This window comes from Arachis duranensis, chromosome 8, assembly GCF_000817695.3.
Source record: "Arachis duranensis cultivar V14167 chromosome 8, aradu.V14167.gnm2.J7QH, whole genome shotgun sequence".
Lineage (NCBI taxonomy): Eukaryota > Viridiplantae > Streptophyta > Magnoliopsida > Fabales > Fabaceae > Arachis > Arachis duranensis.
The window spans coordinates 25,331,268-25,355,280 of record NC_029779.3 but is presented as its reverse complement, the minus strand read 5'-3'; the positions used below and the strand labels follow the sequence as shown (position 1 = coordinate 25,355,280).

Sequence of the window (24,013 nt, the reverse complement as noted above, 5' to 3'; positions counted from 1 at the left end):
GACAAGATAAAAGAAAACTCTTCCCGTTTCTAAAATGAAAGTGAAACTTGAAACATTCAAGTTCTTATATGAAAACAACTCATCCATGGCATGATACACCCGAGTTGAAAATAAAACCGGATATTGGAAAGGCATTTATAAGGAATCTTATCCAAGTAAAGCTAGTTCTCTCTGCATTTGAAACTTGATATATCAACATTTTCATTCTTCAGTGTGAAATGCTAAGTAATTTGGTAATTCATAAAAAGTACAAAAAAAGGTTCATGATTGGACCCTAATCATCATCTTCATCTTCATCAATCTTCTGTCCAAATCCTCTAGGCCCGGCTCTGGATCTCACCACCTTCTTCTTCTTCTTCTTCCCACTTTTGTTAGCCGCTTCTTCCTTCTCAAACTTGTCCTTCTCTCTTTTCTGCAAGAAATCCGTCACTCCCAAATAGATAACCTGCCATATATACAGAGAGACCTCTCATAATCTGAGAAACCCAAACCAAGAAAGAACATCACAACACTAAAGCTAGAAACTTTGCGTACGGTTCTAATACCCCAATAGTAAGTATTGATAGCCCAATGAAAGCAATGAAGAGAAGTGCTGAAATAACTGTGGACACCCCATCATCATTGCTGGAGACCAATTCCTTGGCAGCATCAACCGCAGTTGAATCCGAAGGTACAATATCTTCAGCACCAGCAGAAAGAGTAGTTGGCCTAACTCTACTACTTCTGTGAGAGATTAGAACTGGTGGGTCGTGAAAAATGATGAATCTTTTTGTTTGGATAAGGTTGTGTGAGACAGGTGTTAGAGACAATGGAAGGGACCTAGTTCTAGTTGGAAGAAACAAGTAGGAGTTGGAGTGAAAACTAGAAGAGAGTAAGCATGCACTCTGTGATGATGAGGTAGCCATGGTTCATCTACTTCCAACTCCAATCACTTCCCAAAGTTTCTCTCTCCAACAACTTGGGGACACATAGGAATAACGAATGTTGCCGTCTGAAATTTGGGTCTTGGGCTTCGTTTTGCCCAACTACAAGGCCTGTCAGATTCAGAAGGCTTCGCACTGCAGGTCAAAAACGTAAAAGACTTTAATGAGATGAATATTGATTATTGAATATTATTGGATAATGGATTCCAATTCCATCATAGTCAAAACTACAGCATCTTGGACACGCATCAATTTACGATTTTGCACTTGCAACTTTCACCCTATTCTTATCCAGAAAAAAGATCTCAAAACCAATATCTTATAACGTTTTTCACACAATACAACTTGATGTATCTCGAGTCCTTCCTTCCTTGGAATCATTTCTTTATTTTGGTTTTATATTGTTGCTTCACAATCAGATGACTAAGAAGAAGAGACTAGAACCTAAGGAAAACCAATTGTATTTATTTTCTAGATCTTTCTATGAAAAGTACTCCTTATTTAAACATTATAGAAGGAAATACAAATAGTATAGTTGGTGCTAGTGAAGGCGGTGCTAGGATTCTCCGCCGCAGGATTTGATGGGTTGATGGGAGAAGACGGAGGTTTGTGAGTTGGCCAATCTCCTTTTGTCCCTTTCAAGTTTCAATTCACATCCTTCAACTACGCCATGGAACGAAATCTCCTTCCTTCCAACAAAAGAAACCCAATACTTGAAGTCTTGAACTTTGAGCGCCCCATTTCTTGACCTCCCAATTATTGGCACCTTATATGACGTCTATATTTACCAACTTAGAACTGCCATTAAATTAACCATTTTTTAAAGTGTAAAAGTGCTTTCACTTTGGCCCCGTGGCCATCACCCCCACGCACTTTCACACTAACAGACATTTCACACCTGTCTCTGGATTCTTCCATTATTACCCTTTATTTTTTTTGGCAAAGATTTGGAATTTAGTTTCTCTAAAATTTAAATTTTCATTTTAGAGAATAAAGTTAAATCTCCCACTATTAAATATTTTTTTTATTATGTTTTTTTTAGTCCCACCTATGAAATAAATGATGATAGATCATACTTTACTTTTTAAAGTAAATTTCAAAATTTAAAAGATCCAAATTCAAAGATTTGGATTCCACCATCAAATATTCAAGTATTACTATCCCACAGGATGGTCTGATTCTCTGGGCTTCTTATATTTTGTTTCGGTTAAATTATCACTTATTATTATTTTTATTCTTTAAAAAACTTAAGTTGGTAACACTTGTTACTTTAATTTTTGATATAATCTCTTCTTTAGCATGCATAAGTTTATATAAGCTAAGCTTGTTTGAACTTTGAATTCTTCTAACTTAAATATAGATAATTCCTATAATTGGAAATGTGATAAATTGTTCACAAGTATGATGTTATTGCACTTGCCACAGTACAAACATGGAGTAAAATTAGCTACACTAAGGTAGAGCGCGTAAACTGCAGGGGGTGACACGTGTGGCACTAACGGAGCGGGTAAACGGGAAGGGATTAGACGGAGAGTAAGAATCGTTAGATATTTAGAAGATCAAAAATATCTGGCTAAGTCGTCCACGTTGGCACCGAGTATTGCACTTTTTCCTCTCTATAATTCAATTTTCCCAAACTGCCCCTCTTAAATTCTTAAAATAAAAAAAGCGCAATAATATATTAATATATTGTTGGGGGCCAAATATCTACACCTAAATGGTGAGATAGTCTTGGCAATTGTTTGCTCTTTTTAATTGAACATCAATCTTCAAATTCCATCAACCCACCCCTTTTTTCCTTTCCTTTCCTTTCCCTTCAGCCTTGACTTTGGATCCAAAAACGCAGATATCGAAACCGTTTTGCTCAACAGACTCTGTTTTCTGTTTTATCAGTAGTACGCTGCCCACACACCCCAACACTTAACAGAAACGGTTACAGCAACCGTAACAAAAAAAACATGGGAGAAGAGGTTAAGATCGCCGACTACCCAGGCGGCGGCGCCGACGACGAGCGTGTTTCCGAGTGGGAGCTTGGCCTCCCCTCTCCCGCCGACCTTCCGCCGCTCTCTCAGGCCCTGATCCCGCCGGAGCTCGCCTCCGCCTTCAGCATCACCCCGGAGCCCTACCGGACTCTTCTCGACGTCAACCGCGCCTCGCAGGACACCATCTCCGCAATTCGCGGCGGCGCCTCCCAGGCCTTCTCCTCCAGCAATTTCCAACTCGATGACCGCGCCACCGTGTTTGAGCCCGACGCCACGGCGTTTGCCGATGAGGAATTAGAGCCCGATCGAGATGGCTCTGGCTCTGATTCCAGGAAGCTCCGGAAGATCGACAGCGCCGCCGAGGAGGCTGATTCGGCAGCGCCACCGGCCAACGACGATCCCTCCGCCCGGTCAATGAAGCGGCCGCGCCTCGTGTGGACGCCTCAGCTTCACAAGCGCTTCGTCGACGTGGTGGCCCACCTCGGAATCAAGAACGCGGTTCCGAAGACGATTATGCAGCTAATGAACGTAGAAGGATTGACTCGCGAGAACGTTGCGAGCCACCTTCAGAAATATCGCCTTTACTTGAAGCGAATGCAAGGGTTGTCCAACGAAGGTCCTTCTTCTTCTGACCAGTTGTTCGCGTCGACTCCTGTGCCGCAGAGCTTGCACGAGTCCGGCGGTGGTGGCGGAAGCGCGGGGCATTCCCATGGAAACGGACACCTTCCGGTTCCAATTCCGTTGCCGTATCCAGGTCCGCCGGCGATGATGCCAATGCCGATGCTCGGGATGCCTCCGATGGGTATGGCCGTAGGGAACCACCACGGATTCAACCCGTTGGCGCAGCAACGGGATTGGTCCGGTGCGAATAAATTTGGTTCCGTTGTTTCGTACCCTCAGAGTCACAGTCAGGGCGTCACTCCTAGTGATAAATGAATTCCAACTTTTGAATTTCTCATCTCACTATTAAAGGTGAGCGCTGAGCACTCATCACACAATTATTTTTTTTATTTTTCTTCTCCTTCTCCCCCTCTTATTGTTTCATTATTCTCTTCGAGTAATAATAATAAATAAGAATTAGCATTTAGCAATCATTATTCAGTTACACTTTATCTGTTTTGTTAATTAAATTTGAATACTCTGTTTTTGTTTTTGTCAATTTCTGATGGCGCGCTAATTATTTCGGAAATAGAATGAGTAATAAGTATGCATCTTTGTTTATATTTTCGGTGTTTACCAATGTGATTATGCCGAAGGTGAGGTGAAAAGATGCAGTTCTGTGATGTTGTCGTCTATTGATTGTGAAGGTGAATACTGAATCCCATTGAATAGGTGTTATATCATTCTTTGCTGTCTTGTTAATTTGTTTTAATGGACTTTCCTGTGACTTGTGACACTAAGCTAGGTATGTACATTTCCCCAGGTTTTTCAACCGTTCTTGTTGCTAATTGATTATTTAATTGTATTTTCAACCCTGTGCGGCTGTGAGAAAATGATCTTGTGTATATGTGATGTTCCTTTTGTAGATTCAAATGTTAAATTAATGGTCATTCCTTCAAGTCAGTTTCGGAGGTAGCTCCACGGATGAGCAACTTCATAATTCACATGGAGACATCATTGAGCCAAAACTACAGTTTGAATAGTAATATGTAACCTTTCAGCAGAATGTACATACCTATTCATTTGCATCATATTGTAGCAGCAATCTACCATGTGGTCTGCCCAAGGACAGCTGATTCTAAAGTAAATCCCTAATTTTTACTTTGATTCATAACTACTATCTATCTATTACGTTTTCTACTCCTGAATATGTTTAATTCATAAGGAAAATATTTAAGCCACGCATTTTATATTTTGTTTGTTTCTCATTTTAGTTCACTTAATATTATGGATAAAGCTGTTGAAGTTTGCCAGCATTGGCGTAGAGTATAGACTGGGAATACAAGATGGTTCCCCACATGTTAGTGTAGAGTGACGACTAGAGGTACGGTAAGATGCATATCTGAAAATGTTTGGAACAGGAAGCAAGATGCACGGTGTTGGAGAATTTAATTCTGTTTGGGATAAATATTATGAATCAATTAAAGAATTCTTTTTAGCACAACAACAATTTATACCTTAGCATCATAAGGACAAAATTTTGACTCCAACTTAGCACTTTACCCATTCCCTTCCTAAAGAGATAGCACCATAGATTCCCCTTTAGAATAACACTTTTCATTGTGGTTTTGCGGGACAATTTTCCTTTTCATGCTTTGCCAATTACAAAAGTGCAAAAGCGATATGCATGCTAAAGAGGGATGTGTGGAAAAATATGTATGCATCTACATGTATTTAGTTGGGATCTATTCAGACGTCACAGTAAGTGTAATTTAAGAGTTGCTCATAATTATTTTCCCCTCTTTTTTGAACGTTCTATATAATAACATGTGCTTCTTAAGCCACAAATGATTCAGATGACGATGATTGATGTCAAACCAAAGGAGTCTCTAAAGATAGAAAGAAAGGAAAAAAATTATCACGGTTGCTCTAGAGCCACTAGGAAGCTGAAGGTTGCTTAGATGAACGGTTCTCTAATATCAAATTATCAAGTGAGAGTTGTTACTTATGTGGAACATGTTACGAAGTTTAAGATGTTTCCTAACGATTGAGTTGAAAAATTAGATGGTCTTAATTTTTTTTTAAAGTAAAGAGCTTAACACAGTACAATGGAGCAGTCAAATAGAAACAACAAAACAAACAAAAACAAAAAGCGTAGTAATATTAAAAGAAGTTTCGTTGTCATTTCTGATATTGTCATCAACAGCTAAAGGGGTCGACACCTCTTCACTCGTTGTGGCTCAACCTCAACACAGTTATGTGGGTAATTTTTTCAACACTTTTGTTTTTATTCTGAAATATCCTTCTATTCCTCTCCAACCATACATTCCAAACCACTGCACAGAAGGATCTCAACCGTTGCTCTCTATCCTCTCTCCTCCTTGGCTCCTTCGTCTAATACAAAAAATGTTCCCTCATTGTCCCTGAGATAGACCATTGTTGGCCAATCACTGATAACCATACACTCCACACTTGCCAAGCAAATTCACAGCATAGAAACAAATGGTGCACATGTTCCACACATTTATTACATAGAACACAGACATTATCCTCCTGGTTAATGATCCCTAGCCGGCTTAACCGTTCTTTTGTATTCAACCTACCTACCAGGACAAACCAAGCAAATAACTCTATTCTAGGTAGAACCAACCCTTTTCAGATGGTCTTAATTTTTTTTAAATTGTTCTTTAACATTTTGGATTCCTTCCAACATTATTTTCTTGAGGAGAGAAAATGACAAATAAGTTCTTGACCTTTTGATCTACAAACATTTAAGTTCTCAAAGATTTAAAAATACATTTAAGTCTTTGATTTTTTTAAAATTTGGACATATTGATCTCTCGTATTTACTTAGATTTATTAGACCCAATAAAAAAAGTTAAACGTAATTTTCATTGTAATGACCTAGTTAATATGGATGTACACGAGAAAAAATTTTAAAATGGGACAAATTATACTCAAAGATCGATGTGTCTAAAACTCTAAATTTTAAAAAGATCATAGCTTAAATATATTTTTAAATTCTCAAAACTTAATGTTTGCAACCAAAAAATAAGAGATTAATTTGTCTTTTTCTCCACAGATGAATTCTCCATCTCAACAACAACAACAAAAAAGAAGATAATGCCACGTCCACCATTATATACTATAACATGGAGTAACGAGAAAATCCTGAATCCAAAATAGACAGAGCCCAAAATAGTTGAAATAGATAAAGTAAATTGAACTACACCATTTAGGCATTTACGTTCTACAGACTATAAATCACAACGTTGATAAACTTTAAAAACAATGAAAAAAATTTGCAAATCAACAAACCGTAAAACTTAATTGACGTAACATTGAGTAATTGGAAACAACTTAGCATCATGATACAATATCCATCAATGAGGAGCTCAGTGGGTGAAGGAAATCAGATTGGCTCTGGAGCAAGGTGATGAAGGCTTTGGAGAGAGGAATCAAAGGTTTGATTCAAGCTCAAGTTGGAGGAGGGGCAAATACAAAATGGTGAAGACAATTAGAATGAGAATATTATTGAAAATAAAAAATTTAGAAACTAATTTGAAAACATTAAAGGCAATTTTAAACAATAAAAACAACTTAAAACTCATTTACAATCAAGCCATTTACAATGTATTTTTTTGGTAATAAACATCAGGCTTATAAAGAATTCGAAAACATTACACCCAACTCAAAATTTTAAAATATCAAATTAACGAGTCTCTTATCTTATAAACTTTTTATTTCTCTTTAGGTTTTTTAATTTGAAACTCGTTCATTACACTTCTTACACTTGTTACTTAACAGAATCTAGTTCAACCAGAGTCTTCTTCAATCCCAACTGCCAGCCTACCTTTAGGCCATGTACAACAGCCCAGAGCTTGGCTTGAAAAGCCGAGCAAGTTCCGAGATTAACCATGTATCTTGCGATCCATCTTCTATCTTCCCTCTAAACAAACCTCCACAACCAGCAGGCTTCGGATTTCCAGATGAGGCTCCATCTGTATTAAGTTTAATCCATTCATTTGGAGGGGTTGCCCAAGCTATGTGAGCTTCTATTCTCCTTTCTGTGCTACGGTGCTACCTATCATCAACTTAGCTTCGTTGAAAGCTATTGTTATCTCATGATACTATTGAAAGCATTCTCAGGTCTTGTGAATGGTGGGGAGAAAATTTCCCTGTTTGGCTATTTCCAAATCATCCAAGTGGTTGTCGATAGTTAACCACTTAATTTGGCAATTTTGTCCAGTTTCCATTACTAAATTCCAACGGAATCACACCAATATTCTCTCGTTTTTTTGTCAGAAATAAACAATGTTATCCAATCAATTAAATTAGGAAGGCATAAACCCAATAACTTGAAGCCCCCATACAAAAAAGTAACTCCTTACAGACAAAGACTATATATACCACTTTCTACCAAAGGAAGAGATAAAAAGAAAATTTATCACGATTTAACAAAACAAATGATGTATTGACCCCGAAAAAAACGCAAGAACAAAACCCGATTAACATGATAGATTTTTTGGATAAGCTGATTAACATGCATGGATGTGGATTGACTAGGTCTCTTCCTCTTCCTCCTCCTTTGACTGCACCCAACAACTTCCTTTCTCAAATTAGCACACAACTATGCTTGAGATCCCTTCTTTCCATCCAGACCCAAAACCCGTCACTTTCTTTCATACCCACTTCTAAATATAGATATACAGGTGCTTTCAGCTACGGGAATCATGGGATTCGTAACAATGGAGGAAGACGTGGCAACAGACCAGTGGCTATGAGAGCAAGCCGCGGAGAATCTCCGTACGAGATTCTGGGAGTGTCCCCATCCGCAACTTCCGACGAAATCAAAAGGGCCTATAGGAAACTTGCCCTCAAGTATCACCCTGATGTTAACAAAGAGGTAAGTTCCAATGTTTTAAGGGGTTAATTGTTAATTCTATCTCTCAGGTGTTTTTTGTGCCCGCATGGTGTTTGTGAAAAGAACCTTAGGTATTGTTCGGCATTTCTTGACTTTCTTTGTAAGTGGCGGCGTGTTTTACATAAAGAGAAAATGGCCGAAGCTGCAATGACTACAAATGTTGCAGCTTTCATTGTGGGAACAAATAGTAACACTGATAAAGGATAGCAAACAACATAGACAATGGTGATTTTCCGTGAATGCTGTTTCTCCTCCGTTGTTCCCACAAACAGTGCAAACAGAAACTGAAAAATGTAAACTTGAATGATCACCTGAGTGAATAGCTAGGTTTAATGAATACTGAACTTTAGACAATTATGAACATAGGAAATAGTACTAGCACATTGTATGAGGTATATGCTCAAATTTTATGCCTCAAGGTGTAATTGTTCTATTTAAATTTGTCTGCCTCTCTTAGTATTCACATTGATTTTAGACTTTTAGTTATATTTACAGTTATTGTATTAATAATTAATATACTTTTCATAGGATAAGGCGCAGGAGAAGTTTATGAGGATAAAGCATGCATACAATACCCTGATAAATTCTAATTCCCGCAGAAAATATGATTTTGGAAATCGTGGTTCTGATTTTTCATATTCCTCTTCTCAAAGAAGCCAAAGTAGGAGCACACAAGAAGAAGAATTTTATGGATTAGGTAAGAATCCAAGACACTTATTTTTGTTGTATATCAGTGCCTTGCAGTTATTTATATATATTTTTTTAACCTTTGAGATGCTTCGTATCCTTCTGTCCTATCATTTCATTTGTTAGCTGCCTCTGCATTTTTTCCCCTTCAAATCCTCTTATGAACATCTCAATTCTGCAGGTAATTTTTTCAGGGATGTTCAAATAACAATAGGTAGATATATACTCTCTGGTAGACATCATGTGAATATGTGATCATGTCAGCCATAAGTTAATCTACATTCCTTACTAATTTTGTTGGGGAAAAGGGACGTCTCCTAGTATATAGCAACTATCTTTCATAATGAAGCAGTGTTTAGGATCTTATTATTTTGTTATTACAGAGGACTTTTTTAAAGATCTTCAAGAAGAATTCAAGAACTGGGAAGCTAATGCTGCTTCAGAGGGAAAGCCAAAGAGCCTATGGGAGGAAATAGCGGTAAGACTTCCCTCTTAGCATATTTATTTATTTCCTAGATGTCATATATATCTCAAAAAGGTTGGAAAAAATGACATGCATGGGGACTCAGCTCAAAACTTTTCATTTCAGGAAATAGGAGAAGAATTTGTGGAGTTTCTTGAGAAAGAACTCAATATTGTTGATACAGAAGCTGATCAAAATAACAATGAAACAACAACTCAGGGTGGAAATAAATCTAACATGTCTGGGACAGGCACACCGGATAATGAAGCTGGCAAAGGAAAAACAAGCATTGAAGATAACCTTGATGATGTAGAAGCCACTCTGGCCAAGTTAAAGAAGGAACTAGGCTTATAGGCTTATAGCACAGATGGATTAGGTTCCAAGTAGGCCGGGACCAAAAGCCAATGTTTTCCATTAAAGATTGCCTAAGTGGGCGTGTAAAGTTCATTTGCTTTGCGTTGGGAGCTCAAGTTGTCAAATTCATGAGCATACTCTTTTATAGTGTTTTAAATCCTCAATTTACATGGATTCCAGGTTTGAGACCCTGAGTAATTTTATATTAGTAGGGTCTCAAAATACCACAAAGTGAATATATTCTTTTGGGTTACTCATTTCCCCGTTAGAGTGAAGTTTTTCTATATTTGTTCTCTCTTGGTTTTTGGCCAGCATGATATTTTGTATTTTAACATTTATCTTATACACCTATCATGTGATTTATAATTTTATAATAGTTTAAAAGAACACATTTTAACAGCTTTTTAAGGCTTGAAATTCAAAATAATTTTGTAGTATAAGGTAATTTAAAACTCCCCACAAAATGAAAATATACCTTAAGTTTATAAAATGAATAAAAATAAATCAAATTCAAATCTTTCTGTATATAAATCTTAACTTATAGGAAAAAAACTAAATCTTAACTTATAGGAAAAATACCAAGTTTGATCCTTAAAATTACACTCGAGTCTCAATTTAGTTATTGAAATTTTAATTGTCTCAATTTAGTTTCTAAATTTTTTAATTAATTTTGTAACGAAAATCACCACAAAGACTAACGTGATTAAAATTTAAAAAATTTAGGCACTAAATTGAAGCGATTGAAACTTCAAGAACTAGATTGAAGCTCGAGTGTGGCTTCAAAAACCAAACTGAATATTTTCTCTAACTTATAAGTTAATATAAAGACAACAAAAAAATACGGAAAACACAAATTTACAATACAATATGCATTTCACGGTATCTAAAATATATTTTCTCAAATAGAAAGATCAATATTGAAAGGCATATTTTTTAATTTTCCAAAAAAGAAAAGCACATATATACCTTCTCTTAGGAATTACTCATTAACATTGTTAAAACAAATGTAGATAATTTTTTTAAAAGGTTTACTGATTACCTTAAAAATATTTAATTAATGAATATTATTAAAATTATAAAAAAACATCTTTATAATTACCAAGCAATAGTGTCCACTTAAACCAAATTCTACATTTAGCATCAAACTCTATAAAATCCGCATTGTTGTTTATCATAAACCGTTGGCTGCAAAGAATTCTTCTGCAAACCAAGAGAACAAAACCTACTCAGCAGCATCACCAATGTTTGTGACTCATTTGAACCTCAAAACCTCTCTCCAAAACGGAAAAATAAAGCACCAGTTCCTGAGTTATGATCAATGGCATATTCTGCTCTGACCAAACCAAGCTTGAGACCAACACCATAAGACGACCCATGACCCATTCGCCTGTATACTTCTGTAGGATTCCCTTTGACATTCTTCGAACTACCAAGATCATTGCCATGTTCAGCAAAAGCATACACATGTGTACCTTTAATGGGTATCCTTAGCTCAGCTGCAAGCTGTGGAAAGTAATAGAAACCATATAGTTGTTTGGATAAGTATTTACGAGGTATATATATATATATTATCAGAATAAACTGAAAACATATAAAATTACAGAATGCATCCTATAATTCCCACCTCAAGGATATTTCTGGCTGCTCCAATCTCACCCATGTTGTAACCCCTCACAGAATAGGGACCACCAAGAGTGAAAGCATCGTAACTTGGAAGGTCACCTACACACCCACCGTAGTGGCTGTGGAGGACAAGCACTGGTGGTGGTGGCTTGCCGGCACCTTCCTCCACAGACATCAACGGGAGAAATCGTGTTAGAGTAAGCTGGTGACGATTAAAAAAGGGGAACTGGCTACCGATGCCAAGACCTTGATCCACCTGCAATTTGCATATGTAAAAACAGTCAGCTAAAAAAATTTTATAACTTCTGGACAAGAAATTTGCGGAAGACAATATCTAGTCCTCAAAGTTTATGCAAATTGAACCTTACTATAAAATATTTTGCTGAAAACTGGTTTTAAATAGAACCTGATGGCATCAATTTAACCATGCACTCAATAACATATAATAAGATGAGACTTAGTTGTTGGTTAAAGGGAATGAATCTATGTCCAGAAAAATCCAGCATGCTGCTAAATCCAGCCAGTATCTAATCTTATAGTGCACCAAGGATTGTCTCTAACTAACATCAATAGGTTAGCCACACTATGTGGACTACCATATTCAACTCGTGAAATTTTGTTTGTGTCCTCACCACTAATAACTTCGTTCCTATTTATCCTGCTCCTATATTAATGCCAGAGGAGAGAAACTAGACATTTTCTTGAAAGAACCAAGAATGTGAAGACTACAAAAGACCATAATATTTAACTTAGTAAATAATTAAAGACTGTCAGTCAAGATGTTTCAAAGGAATGAGTGAAAAAAATGAGGTCTACTTATATGTACAACAAAGAACATGTAACCTTAAAGGTTTCAAACAATTAGGCAGAATGGGCACAGAAACAATAGGCTCTGCCCCCATTTGATGCTTGTTGCACTCGTTGGTTTTCTTACCAATAAACAAATAAGGAATAACTTCTAAAGCAATGACTGTAAGATGAGACAGTTACCTGGAACACATTTCTTTCTCCAACAACAGCACCATTCACAAAACGTGTGTTGTCGCGCGTGATATTTGCCTGTAAAAATGCCATGCGATCAATGCCAGTCCCACTGAGAGTGGTTGGAGGTCCATCTGCACTAATTCCTCCACTAGGTAATATTCTTTGACCATTTGAACATATATGACTACTTTCATCACGTGTTGTTATCTCTTCCATTACAAGCCCATAAGTGAATTTACTCTGCCGTGTGAAATTCTGCTTGCCACACAAGAAATAAAAATTATGATTGAACAAAGTACCACTAATCCAAATAACCAAATCAAGGATTAAGATTTTATAGAAAGAACCAGTGGAATCACCTCTGTAATATTAGCTTTAACACCAGCTCGATCAACCCATATTGGGGGCACTTCATCCACCCCTGGTCCCCCAGTGAATACTGGACTCAGCTTTCGACTATTGAAACAGCTTACACGGAGAGTCCTGTTGCGTGCATAATATACACCATCCAGATATGGATGCGCGTACTCTAGCTTGAATGCAAGATCATCCTAGGGCAACAAATGTACATTTATGATTTATGATACAAATGCTCAAATGATTAAAAAAATGAGGTAAATTAGATGGACTAGCTTGAGTACCTGAGGATTGAAGAAGTTACTGGTTGTTATAGAACCAGTTAACGATCTATTCAATCCTTGCAAATTCCGATGTTCAAAGGTAACAGTTCCACCCGGCTGAAGTGAAGCCTGCACAAAAATTGGTCAAAAGCAATCAGATTGAACATGAAAAATTCCTCTGGTTGATGGACAACATTGGTTTCTAGTTATGCAGGAATACCAAGGTAGGGCGCCCTCCTCTTCCTGGGACAATACCCCACTCGGTACTGACTTCAGCTGTCTTCTGCTCTAACTCTTTTAGCTTAATTTCAACAATTATGCCTCCATCATTCTTCTCATCGGGCCGTGGGTTCACCTCAATATTTGAAAACAATGCAAGGGAATTTATGTTTCTTAAAGCCTGCTTCCCTGCTTCAATGTTAAAGGTGTGACCTGGGCGTAGCTGTTAATCCAACAGAAATAATGTCCATCAGACCATAGCACAAGCAACTTAAAGCAATGAATAAGTTTAAAACCAAGAACACCTAGACAGCCANAAAAAAAAAAAAAAAAAAAAAAAACCAAACATAAACTAGCTACTAATCAAAACAAACAAATCAATTAAGCAGGCTCCAACATTATAAAAATCTCATTTCATTAATACCTGTCTAGGGAGCTCTCTTTGTACCACTGGCACCTGAGTGTTACCTTCAACAACATTGCCAAGCTTGTCCTGGAACTGTATATCCAACTGCGTGATATCGCCTTCCACAACTTCACAAACAACTTCTTGGGTGTTAAGGTTCCCGAAATTAACCACTTGGGCACAAGCATATCCTTCATCATGGTACCACTTCTGGACCCTGTCCCTTATCCTCTGCAGCAACCTAGCACTCACAGTCCCTTGGTCCCTCAGCATATCCTGAATCTCCCTATGAACCGAGATTGGCAAAAGACATGGCCTTGCCCCTTTGATCCTCTCCTTGTAGTCCCTCTCTTGGCTCCTATAGTACTCCAACCTCTCCTTATCAGTCATATCAGGATCCATCTCAATAGGCTTAGTTTGAGGCATTAACCCAACATTGATGCACCTGAACTTCTCTGCTTGCTGCCAAGTGCTCTCAGTGAAAGAAACTGTGACCCCAATTGTTCCATCAGGGTTTGTCTTCCCTTCGAGATCAACCTTCTCGAACATGCCACAGGTTGCAAGGGTTTCAAGCTCCTTCTGAAGCTGCGATTTTGTGTATGTGCCACCGGGGCGAAGAGAAACCATTTCGAAGAATGAATCTTCAGTTCCAACCCTTGTTCTTCGATTCCGATCGAAGAACTGAATATCCGAAACCTTGTATCTCTTGAAGCCACTGAGCTTGTTCAGCTGAACCACGATGTTTGCCGGAAGGCCGTGTTTGTCCCAATCCTGCGACGGAGATTCATCGGCAATGGCGTTCGAGGGAGCAAAGATTCGGGACCAGAAGCCTCCATTTCCGTCTCCTCCTCCCGCTCCTCCATTGCCGCCGAACCATCCACCTCCACCACCGCCGTTGCCGCCATTAGTTCCGCCGTTAATGCCTCCACCTATGCCCGAATCGACAGGAAGGAAGGGGTGGAGGAGAAGTGATGCGGCAGAGGAGATGGCAATGGTTTTGGATAGGGTTTTGATGAGGTTGGTGTTGCGGCGAGAGGGTTTTGCGTTTGCGTTCGGGTCATGGGAGGAAGGTAGGGTGCAATTGACAGTGGAGGGAGGCGGAAGGTTGTTGAGACGGCGGCGGGTGGCGACGGGAGTAGAAAGAGGGCCGCCACTGAGGCTATTGGGAGGAGTGAAGGAAGACATTGTTGGAGTCGCAGATAAGAAACAGGGTTTTTGTTGGGTTTTCTTTTTCTTTCCCTGTTTCCCCAATCTTGGAATAATGTGATCTTTTTATAATCATTTTCTATTGCACCCAAAAAATGTTGAAATTTTAAGGATAAAATTTATGAATCTGTGTTCAAATATAAATTTAATTTATTAATGCTATTTTTGAAAATCCATAAAAACAACTATCATAGGGATTTAGCTCATTTATAACTCACTCATGCTGTCATGCATCATACAAATCCTATCATCAAAATAGTTTACTTTTTTTAATAAAAAATCCAATAATTCTATAATTATATCATGCTTCTTTGAAGGTGAATTATATGATAAAGGGCATGTAAGTAAAAAGGTAGAACTCATATTTTAAATAATAATAAAATAATAAAAAATAATTATAAAAAAATTATATTTTTTTATACAACTTTAATCTATACAGTAGAATGCCTTTTTTAAATTACACAACAACATTTAGACGATAAAATGATGATAAGAACCTTAAATATCATTTTAAGTTTTTAACCTTAAGACAATTCTAAACTTTAGAGAAATATAATGTAGGTAAAAATTTATATTACTTTACAGGAGAGAAAAAAAAAACTTGAATGGTTGATGTAGAATGTGACCCAATGCGACATGAGTTGCAGGGTCTCTACCCTCTGCCGCTTACTCCACCGAAAACCACCGGTTTTGGTGCTCTCGCGACCATCAACCACCCACGTTTCACATCACAGCGACACCGATCAAGACCATGCCTTTTTGTGCATTTACTGCCAAATCTTTGGTTACAAACGAAAGCCATTAGACCCCACTCGTTTGGAACTCTTGCCCCATTTGCGAAGTGACCCATTATCCTCTCCTCTTCTTCTTAACAAGTTTGTATCCGTTTGCGCAAAGTCGCTTCTTCTTGATGTGGGTATTCAGCTGCATGCATCCATTGTCAAGTTGGGATTTTCTTCTAACGTTCATATAGGCAGTGCTCTCATTAGTATGTACTGCAAATGTGGTGTTGTATCTGAGGCTCAGAAACTGTTCGATGAAATCACTGAGAAGAATGTGGTTGTTTGGAATTCCTTGATTTGTGGGTATTTACAAGTTAAGTGCCCTTTGATATCTGTAAATTTGTTTATGGATATGCTTAAGTTGGGGATCGATCCTGCGCCATTGACCATGTCAGCTGTTCTGGTAGCTTGCTCCCAAATGGAAGCTTATGAGCTGGGAACTCAGCTGCATAGTTTGTGTTTGAAAGTGGAGTTTGACCATAATGTTATCCTTGGTACGAATATGATTGATGTGTATTCAAAGTGCCGGGACCTGGAAGCGTCGAGGAGAGTTTTCGATCATATGGTGGAGAGAAATGTTATAACTTGGACTTCCATGGTTTCTGGATATGCCCAAAACAATCAACCAGAAAAGGCAATGGTTTTGATTAGAGAAATGCTGCGTTTAGGTTTTAATCCTAATCATGTCACTTACAATAGTTTGCTGAGTTCATTTTCCACGCATGACCATTTGGATAACTGCAGGCAAATTCATTGTTGTGTAATCAGAGAAGGTTTTGAAGCTAATGAATATGTTGTGGTCACCCTCATGACTGTTTACTCAGAATGTAATGGCAGCTTGGATGACTTTTGGAAAGCTTGCTCTGGTATTAGTAAATGGGACAAGGTTTCTTTGAACGCACTCATTGCTGGTCTCTCAAATTTAGGATATGGAGAAGAAGCATTGATCCGTTATTCATTAATGCGGGAAGCAGGCATTGAAACAGACCATTTTGTATTTTCAAGCATTCTCAACTCTGCAGGGATTATTTCGGCCCTGAATGATGGGAAAAAGATCCATGCTCTAATTCTCAAATATGGGTATGCTTCAAATTTGAATTTGCAAAATGGGCTTGTTTCAATGTATGCTAGATGTGGCAATATCAGTGATTCAAAGAAAGCGTTTTCGTCCATGGATAGCCATGATGTTATTTCCTGGAATTCACTTTTGTCAGGATATGCCCATCATGGTCATGGCAAGGAGGCTGTTGAACTGTTTGAGAAAATGAAAAGTAGTGAAATCAAACCCAACGATACCACCTTCTTGGCTGTTCTCACAGCCTGTAGCCATGTTGGCATGCTGGATAAAGGACTGCAATATTTTGAGTTGATGATGAATGATAAGACACTTGCCCCTCCGAGAATGGAACATTATGCTATAATTGTTGATCTTCTTGGCCGGTATGAATATCTTCCCGAAGCAGAGTCGATTATTAACAAAATGCCAATAGAAGCAGGGCCATCTACCTACAAAAGTTTGCTAAATGCTTGTCGAATTCATGGAAATAAAGAAATTGCTCTACGCTCTGCTGAAAAACTTCTGAAGCTGTACCCTGATGATCCTGCAACTTACATACTTCTATCAAATATATTGCATGACAGGGGTAATTGGGCTGATGGAGCAGGTGTACGGAAGCTTATGTATGTAAGAGGACTTGCAAAAAACCCTGGTTACAGTTGGATTTGAATTCACTCGTCAAAGAAGATTAACATAACTAATTTGTAAAAGAATCAGAAGTTATAACTTGAAGAATTACTGAAGGTTTCTATATGGATTTGCATTGGTCTCCATGGAGAGAGCAATATCTCTGGAGTGGCCAATTCATTGATACAAGTCACCATTTTATTTGGAACTCTTGAGTTAGCCTCTAGGGATATGTCATTTGGCTATCCTTTGCAATTGTACATAGTATTTTTCATTATCATCATAATTAAGTTAATGCAGTGTGATTTCATCAAATGAAAAGCTGTACATTCCACCTTACTTAGCCGTAAATTTTCATTAAATCAATTACTGTTACCGTTGTTAATTTTATCAATATTGCTTATGAGTTGAGCGTGCCTGTTAAAAATTAGAAAATTACTATTTGAGATAATAGATAAGATTTTTAGCCTCTATATCACTGCGCACTCCTAGAACCCCGGACACCAATTGCATGGCCACGCTTCATTTTGTGTCAAATTCCTTCCTATTATTATTATTATCAATAGAAACAAAATAAGTATAATTAAACACAGTTATTTTACCAACGCCAAATTATTGTGTTCCAAGGGAATTTTTTAAGCTAATCAGAGAAATGCCTTTGATCTCACCCAAAGATGTTGATACTTCAAGAAATCATAGCGTCTCTACCAAGGAATTCTTCAGAGGTAACCAGTCAATACTTTCACAACATTAACCAAATCAATGATCATGTTATTCTAGTCACAAAAATAATCTATGTTTGTTTGATTAAGAGAATGACATTGTTGGTTGCTGTTACAGGAGGAGAATTATCTAAGAGGTCACCAAACTACTCGCCGACGTCGCTGTCGCCGTCGTCTCCTGATTTCTTGAAGCACCAAGACCTGGAAGAAGACCATGGCCTCTATCAAAAGAAATCAGTTCTCACCAAAGTGAAGGAGAAAGCAAGGAAGCTTAGATATAGCCTCAGCAAGAGAAGAATAGAGGATAATAATAATAATAACATTAACAATGTCACTCCTTCATGGGGTGTCAGCTTAGATGATGTGGAAGAATATGCTGATGCTGAATACCTTGGAGCTCCTAGTATGTAATAATAATAAACATCATTGAATTCATCAACAATTGTTCAAAGATTTTGACTATAATGATTTGTGTCAATTACTTTACATTTCAGTGTATGAATCAGAGGTGGCACCTGAGATATACAAAGAGAATGCAAGGCAGCATCCAAGAGCAGATCCAGTAATATCTGAGAAACATGTTTTGCATAACACTGCTTCCTTCAGCACAATAAGGAATGAAAAAATAGCAGAGAAAGTTATACCAGCTTATTCCAACATGGGGTCTCCTTCGTCGGCTTCATTCACATCGTCGTCGTCGTCTCCTCCTCCGGTGAATATTTCCACCACCAAAAGTGATGCTTCAGTGATATATGAATCAACAAGTCCTAGGAAAGCTCCTTCTAATAATGCAGGTATGATGGAGAAGGTGATAGGAGCTGTGAACTCTTTGCTTGGGAATGAGGAACCGTCACAACAATGTGCCACAATCAAAACTACTCCCACACGTGAAGGTATATATATCACCACTTCTTCGTTATCTTTCTCATGAAATCACTTCTCCCACAAATTTAATCTATATCTCTGATACGTCTTTTCATACAAAAGTCTCTTAAATTTTTATATAGATAGATAAAAAGAGGCACATAAATAATTACATCTATAATAATCTCATCCAGAATAATCCTCTTTATGATTTGTGAAAATTTGACATCTCGATGTATCTAAATACCAATTATATTCAACTATATTAAGTGATTAATGTATCAAATTTTTTAAGTGACAGGTATTGTGAAGTAGAACAAGTGAATAGCACCATCATTTATCTTTACTATTCCTCAAAGTTTCATGCAAACTATTTTGCTGATACAAGAGTAGACAAATTTAATTTGATTGTTCCATAATTTTGCAGTTGGCCAGGAAGGAAACCATGGAAAGATTGTGCAAGCAAATTAGAAGTCCTAAGAAGAAGATGTAGTTTCAACATTTGTGTATATGCCAATATGGCTATATGTAAGAATGTATACAATGTATAATACAAAGGAATTCTTCAAATTCAATATTTTTGTTTAATTAGCTTCTAGAAGTTAAGTTAAATTTAATTAGCTTTTACCTTCGATTATATCTGAATGAGTTATATCTATTATTATCACTAGTGAATTAATACGCATTTTATTGCCTATTAGCCTACATTTTTTTATTTATTTATGTTTTATGTTATAGTTTAAAAATAATCAATATTTGTGGGTTGAAATATTATAATTAAAATAAAAATAAAATAAAGTAAATGCATTAAATAGATCGAATTCTTAATTAATAAAGTTTAAGATATGAGTTAGTCAACAAGAATTTAATTACTGGCGTTGAACTTACAAGAAATATATAGCCAAGTTATTGTTAAACAAATATTATAAGACGGTTTAAATTTAAAATAAAAAATCGCTTGTATCCGAAAAAAAGATGAAGGAATGGAATAGTGAACGATACCATCTCATTCATATTGATAATTAACGTCTTCAGTAACATTATAACTTGAGCTTCCTATACATATATATTAGTTTTTCACTTTTTCCATTTATAATTCGGATATTGCAATGACAAATTTAGAGCACTTTTAGAAAATAGTAATGATAGCGAAGATAATAAAAAATTAGCCTAAACAACTTAAACTTGTCTTTTCAGCATTTATTAATTCTAGTGATAATTAATAAATATTAAATAAAATAAATTTATACTGTTTAAATTGATTTTTTTTTTATCTTTCAAACAATATTATTTAAAAAAAATGGAAATGGTAGGAGCCAAAGGAAAAAAAAGGAGTTAGGAAAAAAAATAAAAACAGAAGCTATCCATCTCACTTTATGGATTTTCTGTTAACAATAAACTTCAAATCTTCCTTTTCTTCTCATTTTTTTTTTCTTTATGATAAGTGAAGATGAGATTTCTTATAAAACTTTGTACAAAGTTAAAGGCACGATTGAAAACAATAAATAAAAAAAATATGTAATACTTTAAAAATGTGATTTTAATTAATCTCTTTTACTCTTAACAATGTAAGTAATGATGATATATAACTAAAACTAGAAAAAGAAGGAAACTAAAATTATGTATTAGACAGCTAATAAAGAAGCAAACACACTATCCAAAAACAGGAAATGCTTGTTTCCCATTTCTCCTCCATATTTTCCGGTGGAAAAAAAAAAGAAGAAGAAAAGGATGAAACGGTAAAACTTTGACTGAGAGAACAAAGGCTATAAGGGACACATCGTCCTAAAACAAAATAAGAACCATCCAAAAATAGGACAAACCGTTTTGGTTTGAATTCACACGTTTGAAAAACAGTTGTTACGTTACTGAAGGAAGGAAAATCAGGTATACCACCTTTGCATATTATTCTTTTCTCTTGTTATCATCCTTTCTTTTTTGTAACGCTTGAAACTGCATTTTGTAGTGTGAAGCTAAAAGTGATTATCATTGGAGTCATTGTATGTGTCTGAAGTGTTATAAGCTTTTGCATAACAAATAGAATAACAAGGAGAAAGATAGAAGAGGATCATTAACATGCAGCTCGATAAAGAAGATTTCATGGAAGAAGAATCATCATCCCAAACGTTTGTGATGGAGGACAGAGGGAAGAATAAGACGATGATGATAAAGAGAGGCAGAGCAGGAGGAGGGTGCCCAACAAGGCTACAGATGCATGCGCCAGCTTCACTTGAGATTGAAAAGGTGATCGGCAGCCGCCCTGCTAACCCGTTTGGCGAGGCTTCCAAGGCGATTCCTTTGTTATCGCCACTCATCCTATCGCCGGAAACTACAGCTAAACAATCGATTGAATCATCACAGAATAATAATGGCAGCAGCAATGATGAAGGTAAGAGAAACAGCTCATCCTCAACGTTGAACGCCGGGTGGGAACATCCAGCTTTCGCTTCATTTCCTGAGCCAAATTTGTGCAGTGTCTTCCAAAAGCAATGCGTCTTTGTGAACCACGGCCAATGAATATGATAGTATTGTACTATAGAGTGCATTAGTCTTTGTCTCTAGTTTGTAGGGTTTTTGAAGGAGGGAGGTGAGGACCTTTCTGCAATTTCAATGAATTTCTTATGAATGCATATAGTATTTAAGGTTGGTTTAAGATGGTTATACTATTGTCGTTGTTGTGTGCTTCTGAAAAGACACGTATTGCAAGGCACCCATATCAATATGTGAGTATTACTAGTATCCATTGTCTTGTGTTAACTCGCTGCTTTTGCAAACAGGTATGGTTCACGACTCACGAGACTCGCAGATGGTAATTTCTCTTTTTCTTTTTATTGAAAGCGATTGTCATAAGAGAACGTAACAAGTCTTTTATAAAACGCCACAACTGCTGCAAACTTACAAATAATATAAGATTTATATACTTGTGAGAATTTGGATAGCGAAGACGAATACATACAAGGTACATACATCAACGATGCAGACATTGAAAACATACTACAGTCATTAATCATCATTAATTTCTCCTCTGAACACTAACAAGCTTCTTGTCTAGCCTATTGCGATTAAGCCAAATCCCATGATTATCATACAAATCAATTCTTAAATTTAAACAATTATACAGTACTAAAGATCTACGTACTTGAAAACGGTGATGCCTCAGTACCTAAAGGCCGAAAATTGCTCATCCTTTATGTACACTAGTCAACAGGCCAACATCAAAGAATAGTCTCCAAGGCATATATAAAATAAAGGATTCCTCTCCTCCTCAAGCTTTCGACTAATTACACTATCAGAAATCAAATTCCCCTGTAGCCAGCACAAGTGTAAAGTAGAATTCATAGTAACATTCTGAAAAAAAGTTGAAAGGAAAGGATGAAAAAATGCCGTTATTTGTTTCTCCTTAAAGACAAAGGTACCTTATTGAAGAGAATGTCCTTATTATTTATGTGCATGATGCCATCCTTTAGTGTGCATTTCCACCGGCTCTTTGTACGTGTCACCTATATTTGTAGTGTGTGTAAGATTTTTATTCACAAAAGGATTCTACAAACCCAAACCATTTATATCATATTTCAACAGCACTCTATCAAATAAGCACTCGTCGTGGATGAAGATTGGGTTACCTTGTCAAACTGGGCCAAAACAAGATGATGTGTATGTTGATCCTCTCCTTGGTCCAGATCATCAAAATCATCATCATCATCATTCTCATTTAATGGCTCATCATCATCATCGTCTTCTTCTTCATTATCATTTGCCACCTCATTTTGAGCAATGAGAGCAGGGGTGCTTACTGGTACCTCTAATAAAAAGGTCAAACATCATCAGCAATACGTATATCTTGAAGATAAAACACTAATATAGCCATGTTCTCAACATACCAGGAGGAGCTGGCGTATTTGCAATGTTGTAGTCTTCACTCAACACTCCTTCATAGTTGTATATCTGCCACATGATTAGAAGAATCATCACAGATGATTAAATAGAACATGGTGAGGAAAGTGCCAAATGAAGCACGGAATGAATTACCAAAGAAATAGAATTTCAGAATCCAATATTACTTATTTCCGCTTATTTGGCTAACTATTATCAGCCACCAAAAAGTAGCAAACAAGTGTGATATGTATCATTGTCAATTATATAATTAATTCAGGTTCCGAATTATATTACGACATCCACCATCAATTGAAAATTTAACCACTAAGAATTTGATCTGCTTAAATATTTCCTCAAGACTACAACTGAAGTCCTGTATTTGGCACAGAAACAGGGAAAAGGAACTCATATTTTCAATAAATCAAAGAGAACTGTGCATGCAAATTTACAACTTCCATTGCTACTTACTTATAATAACTTACCAAAGATCAGCGAGTCCCCAATCCGATCAAATTAAATTAGACAAGAAGTTACTATTGAAACCTTACTTTAACATTGTAGAGAGTTATTAAATGCAAATCTGGGGTACATATTAACAAAGTCTAAAAGTACAAGACCTATGCATCCTTTTCCCCCAAAGAGTTAGAGTGCAACAGAAAACTAGAATAAGTAAACAACATAATTAATGCATATGCTGATGTAAAGGCAAAGAAGAAAAAATAATTGATCCGAGAGCATCCCATTACAAGCTCAGATCATAGCAGAAAGGAGACCCCATAATAATAATAAAATATAATATAATAAAAAGGAGAAAGTATCTCTACTCACATTAGGAGTAGAAAGCATATCATCATCAAAAGGAATTGGTCCATCAAGTTGTGGAATCCCAGAAGTTGGCCTCTCTGTGTTAGCTGACATTTTCTCTCTAGAAGTAGTTTGATGTGCATTAATGGAGATTCTCCCTCCACATACCTGAAAAATTGATGTTCAATGCAAATCCTATATTTAATAAACTGACAGAAATAGAAATATCTGCTAGATAGTGTTCAACCATTTTTTCTCTTCTTGAAAGCTTTTTGAATTTCAACCTTAAG

General features: G+C 36.8%; 7 protein-coding genes across 10 annotated transcripts in view; 4 read left to right on the top strand and 3 right to left on the bottom strand.

Moving 5' to 3' along the window:
- Positions 1-104: 104 nt before the first annotated feature.
- LOC107461552 (uncharacterized) lies at positions 105-1,540 on the bottom strand. Its single transcript, XM_016080072.3, has 2 exons — positions 546-1,540; positions 105-445 (listed from the first exon to the last, which is right to left on the bottom strand). The coding sequence occupies exons 1-2, from the start codon at positions 903-905 to the stop codon at positions 275-277; spliced, it is 531 nt and encodes a 176-aa protein (XP_015935558.1). The 5' UTR covers positions 906-1,540; the 3' UTR covers positions 105-274.
- Positions 1,541-2,569: 1,029 nt separating this feature from the next.
- Positions 2,570-5,222, top strand: LOC107461535 (transcription factor PCL1). The gene is made up of 2 exons (XM_016080058.3): positions 2,570-3,877; positions 4,432-5,222. Exon 1 carries the CDS (start codon positions 2,882-2,884, stop codon positions 3,839-3,841), a length of 960 nt encoding a protein of 319 aa, XP_015935544.1. The 5' UTR covers positions 2,570-2,881; the 3' UTR covers positions 3,842-3,877; positions 4,432-5,222.
- Positions 5,223-7,880: 2,658 nt separating this feature from the next.
- Positions 7,881-10,201, top strand: LOC107461539 (uncharacterized). 2 transcript variants are annotated; one of them, XM_016080060.3, is made up of 5 exons: positions 7,881-8,411; positions 8,958-9,126; positions 9,298-9,330; positions 9,500-9,594; positions 9,706-10,201. In XM_016080060.3, the coding sequence occupies exons 1-5, from the start codon at positions 8,019-8,021 to the stop codon at positions 9,931-9,933; spliced, it is 918 nt and encodes a 305-aa protein (XP_015935546.1). In that variant the 5' UTR covers positions 7,881-8,018; the 3' UTR covers positions 9,934-10,201. The 2 variants fall into 2 exon arrangements, with proteins under 2 accessions (XP_015935546.1, XP_015935548.1); XM_016080062.3 differs by lacking the exon at positions 9,298-9,330 and having other exon boundaries at positions 7,884-8,411.
- Positions 10,202-10,968: 767 nt separating this feature from the next.
- On the bottom strand, positions 10,969-15,066 carry LOC107461464 (protein TOC75, chloroplastic). The gene is made up of 7 exons (XM_016079957.3): positions 13,804-15,066; positions 13,381-13,602; positions 13,182-13,289; positions 12,900-13,091; positions 12,547-12,795; positions 11,558-11,812; positions 10,969-11,436 (listed from the first exon to the last, which is right to left on the bottom strand). Exons 1-7 carry the CDS (start codon positions 14,968-14,970, stop codon positions 11,197-11,199), a joined length of 2,433 nt encoding a protein of 810 aa, XP_015935443.1. The 5' UTR covers positions 14,971-15,066; the 3' UTR covers positions 10,969-11,196.
- Positions 15,067-15,627: 561 nt separating this feature from the next.
- Positions 15,628-17,499, top strand: LOC107461412 (pentatricopeptide repeat-containing protein At3g09040, mitochondrial). Its single transcript, XM_016079896.2, has one exon. It carries the CDS (start codon positions 15,628-15,630, stop codon positions 17,497-17,499), a length of 1,872 nt encoding a protein of 623 aa, XP_015935382.1.
- Positions 17,500-18,109: 610 nt separating this feature from the next.
- Positions 18,110-19,514, top strand: LOC107461384 (uncharacterized). The gene is made up of 4 exons (XM_016079859.3): positions 18,110-18,182; positions 18,298-18,582; positions 18,674-19,072; positions 19,471-19,514. Exons 1-4 carry the CDS (start codon positions 18,110-18,112, stop codon positions 19,512-19,514), a joined length of 801 nt encoding a protein of 266 aa, XP_015935345.1.
- A 2,812-nt stretch (positions 19,515-22,326) lies between these two features.
- Positions 22,327-24,013, bottom strand: part of LOC110272355 (transcription initiation factor IIA large subunit) — a 3,794-nt gene continuing 2,107 nt past the window's right edge. Inside the window, exons 7-11 of one of the 3 annotated variants that reach the window (XM_052252805.1) lie at positions 23,748-23,891; positions 22,925-22,988; positions 22,667-22,845; positions 22,461-22,543; positions 22,327-22,357 (exon numbers count right to left, since the gene is read on the bottom strand). In XM_052252805.1, the coding sequence (XP_052108765.1) occupies positions 22,333-22,357; positions 22,461-22,543; positions 22,667-22,845; positions 22,925-22,988; positions 23,748-23,891 (495 nt within the window). In that variant the 3' untranslated portion in view covers positions 22,327-22,332. The other 2 variants (XM_016079963.3, XM_016079962.3) reach the window with 2 other exon arrangements.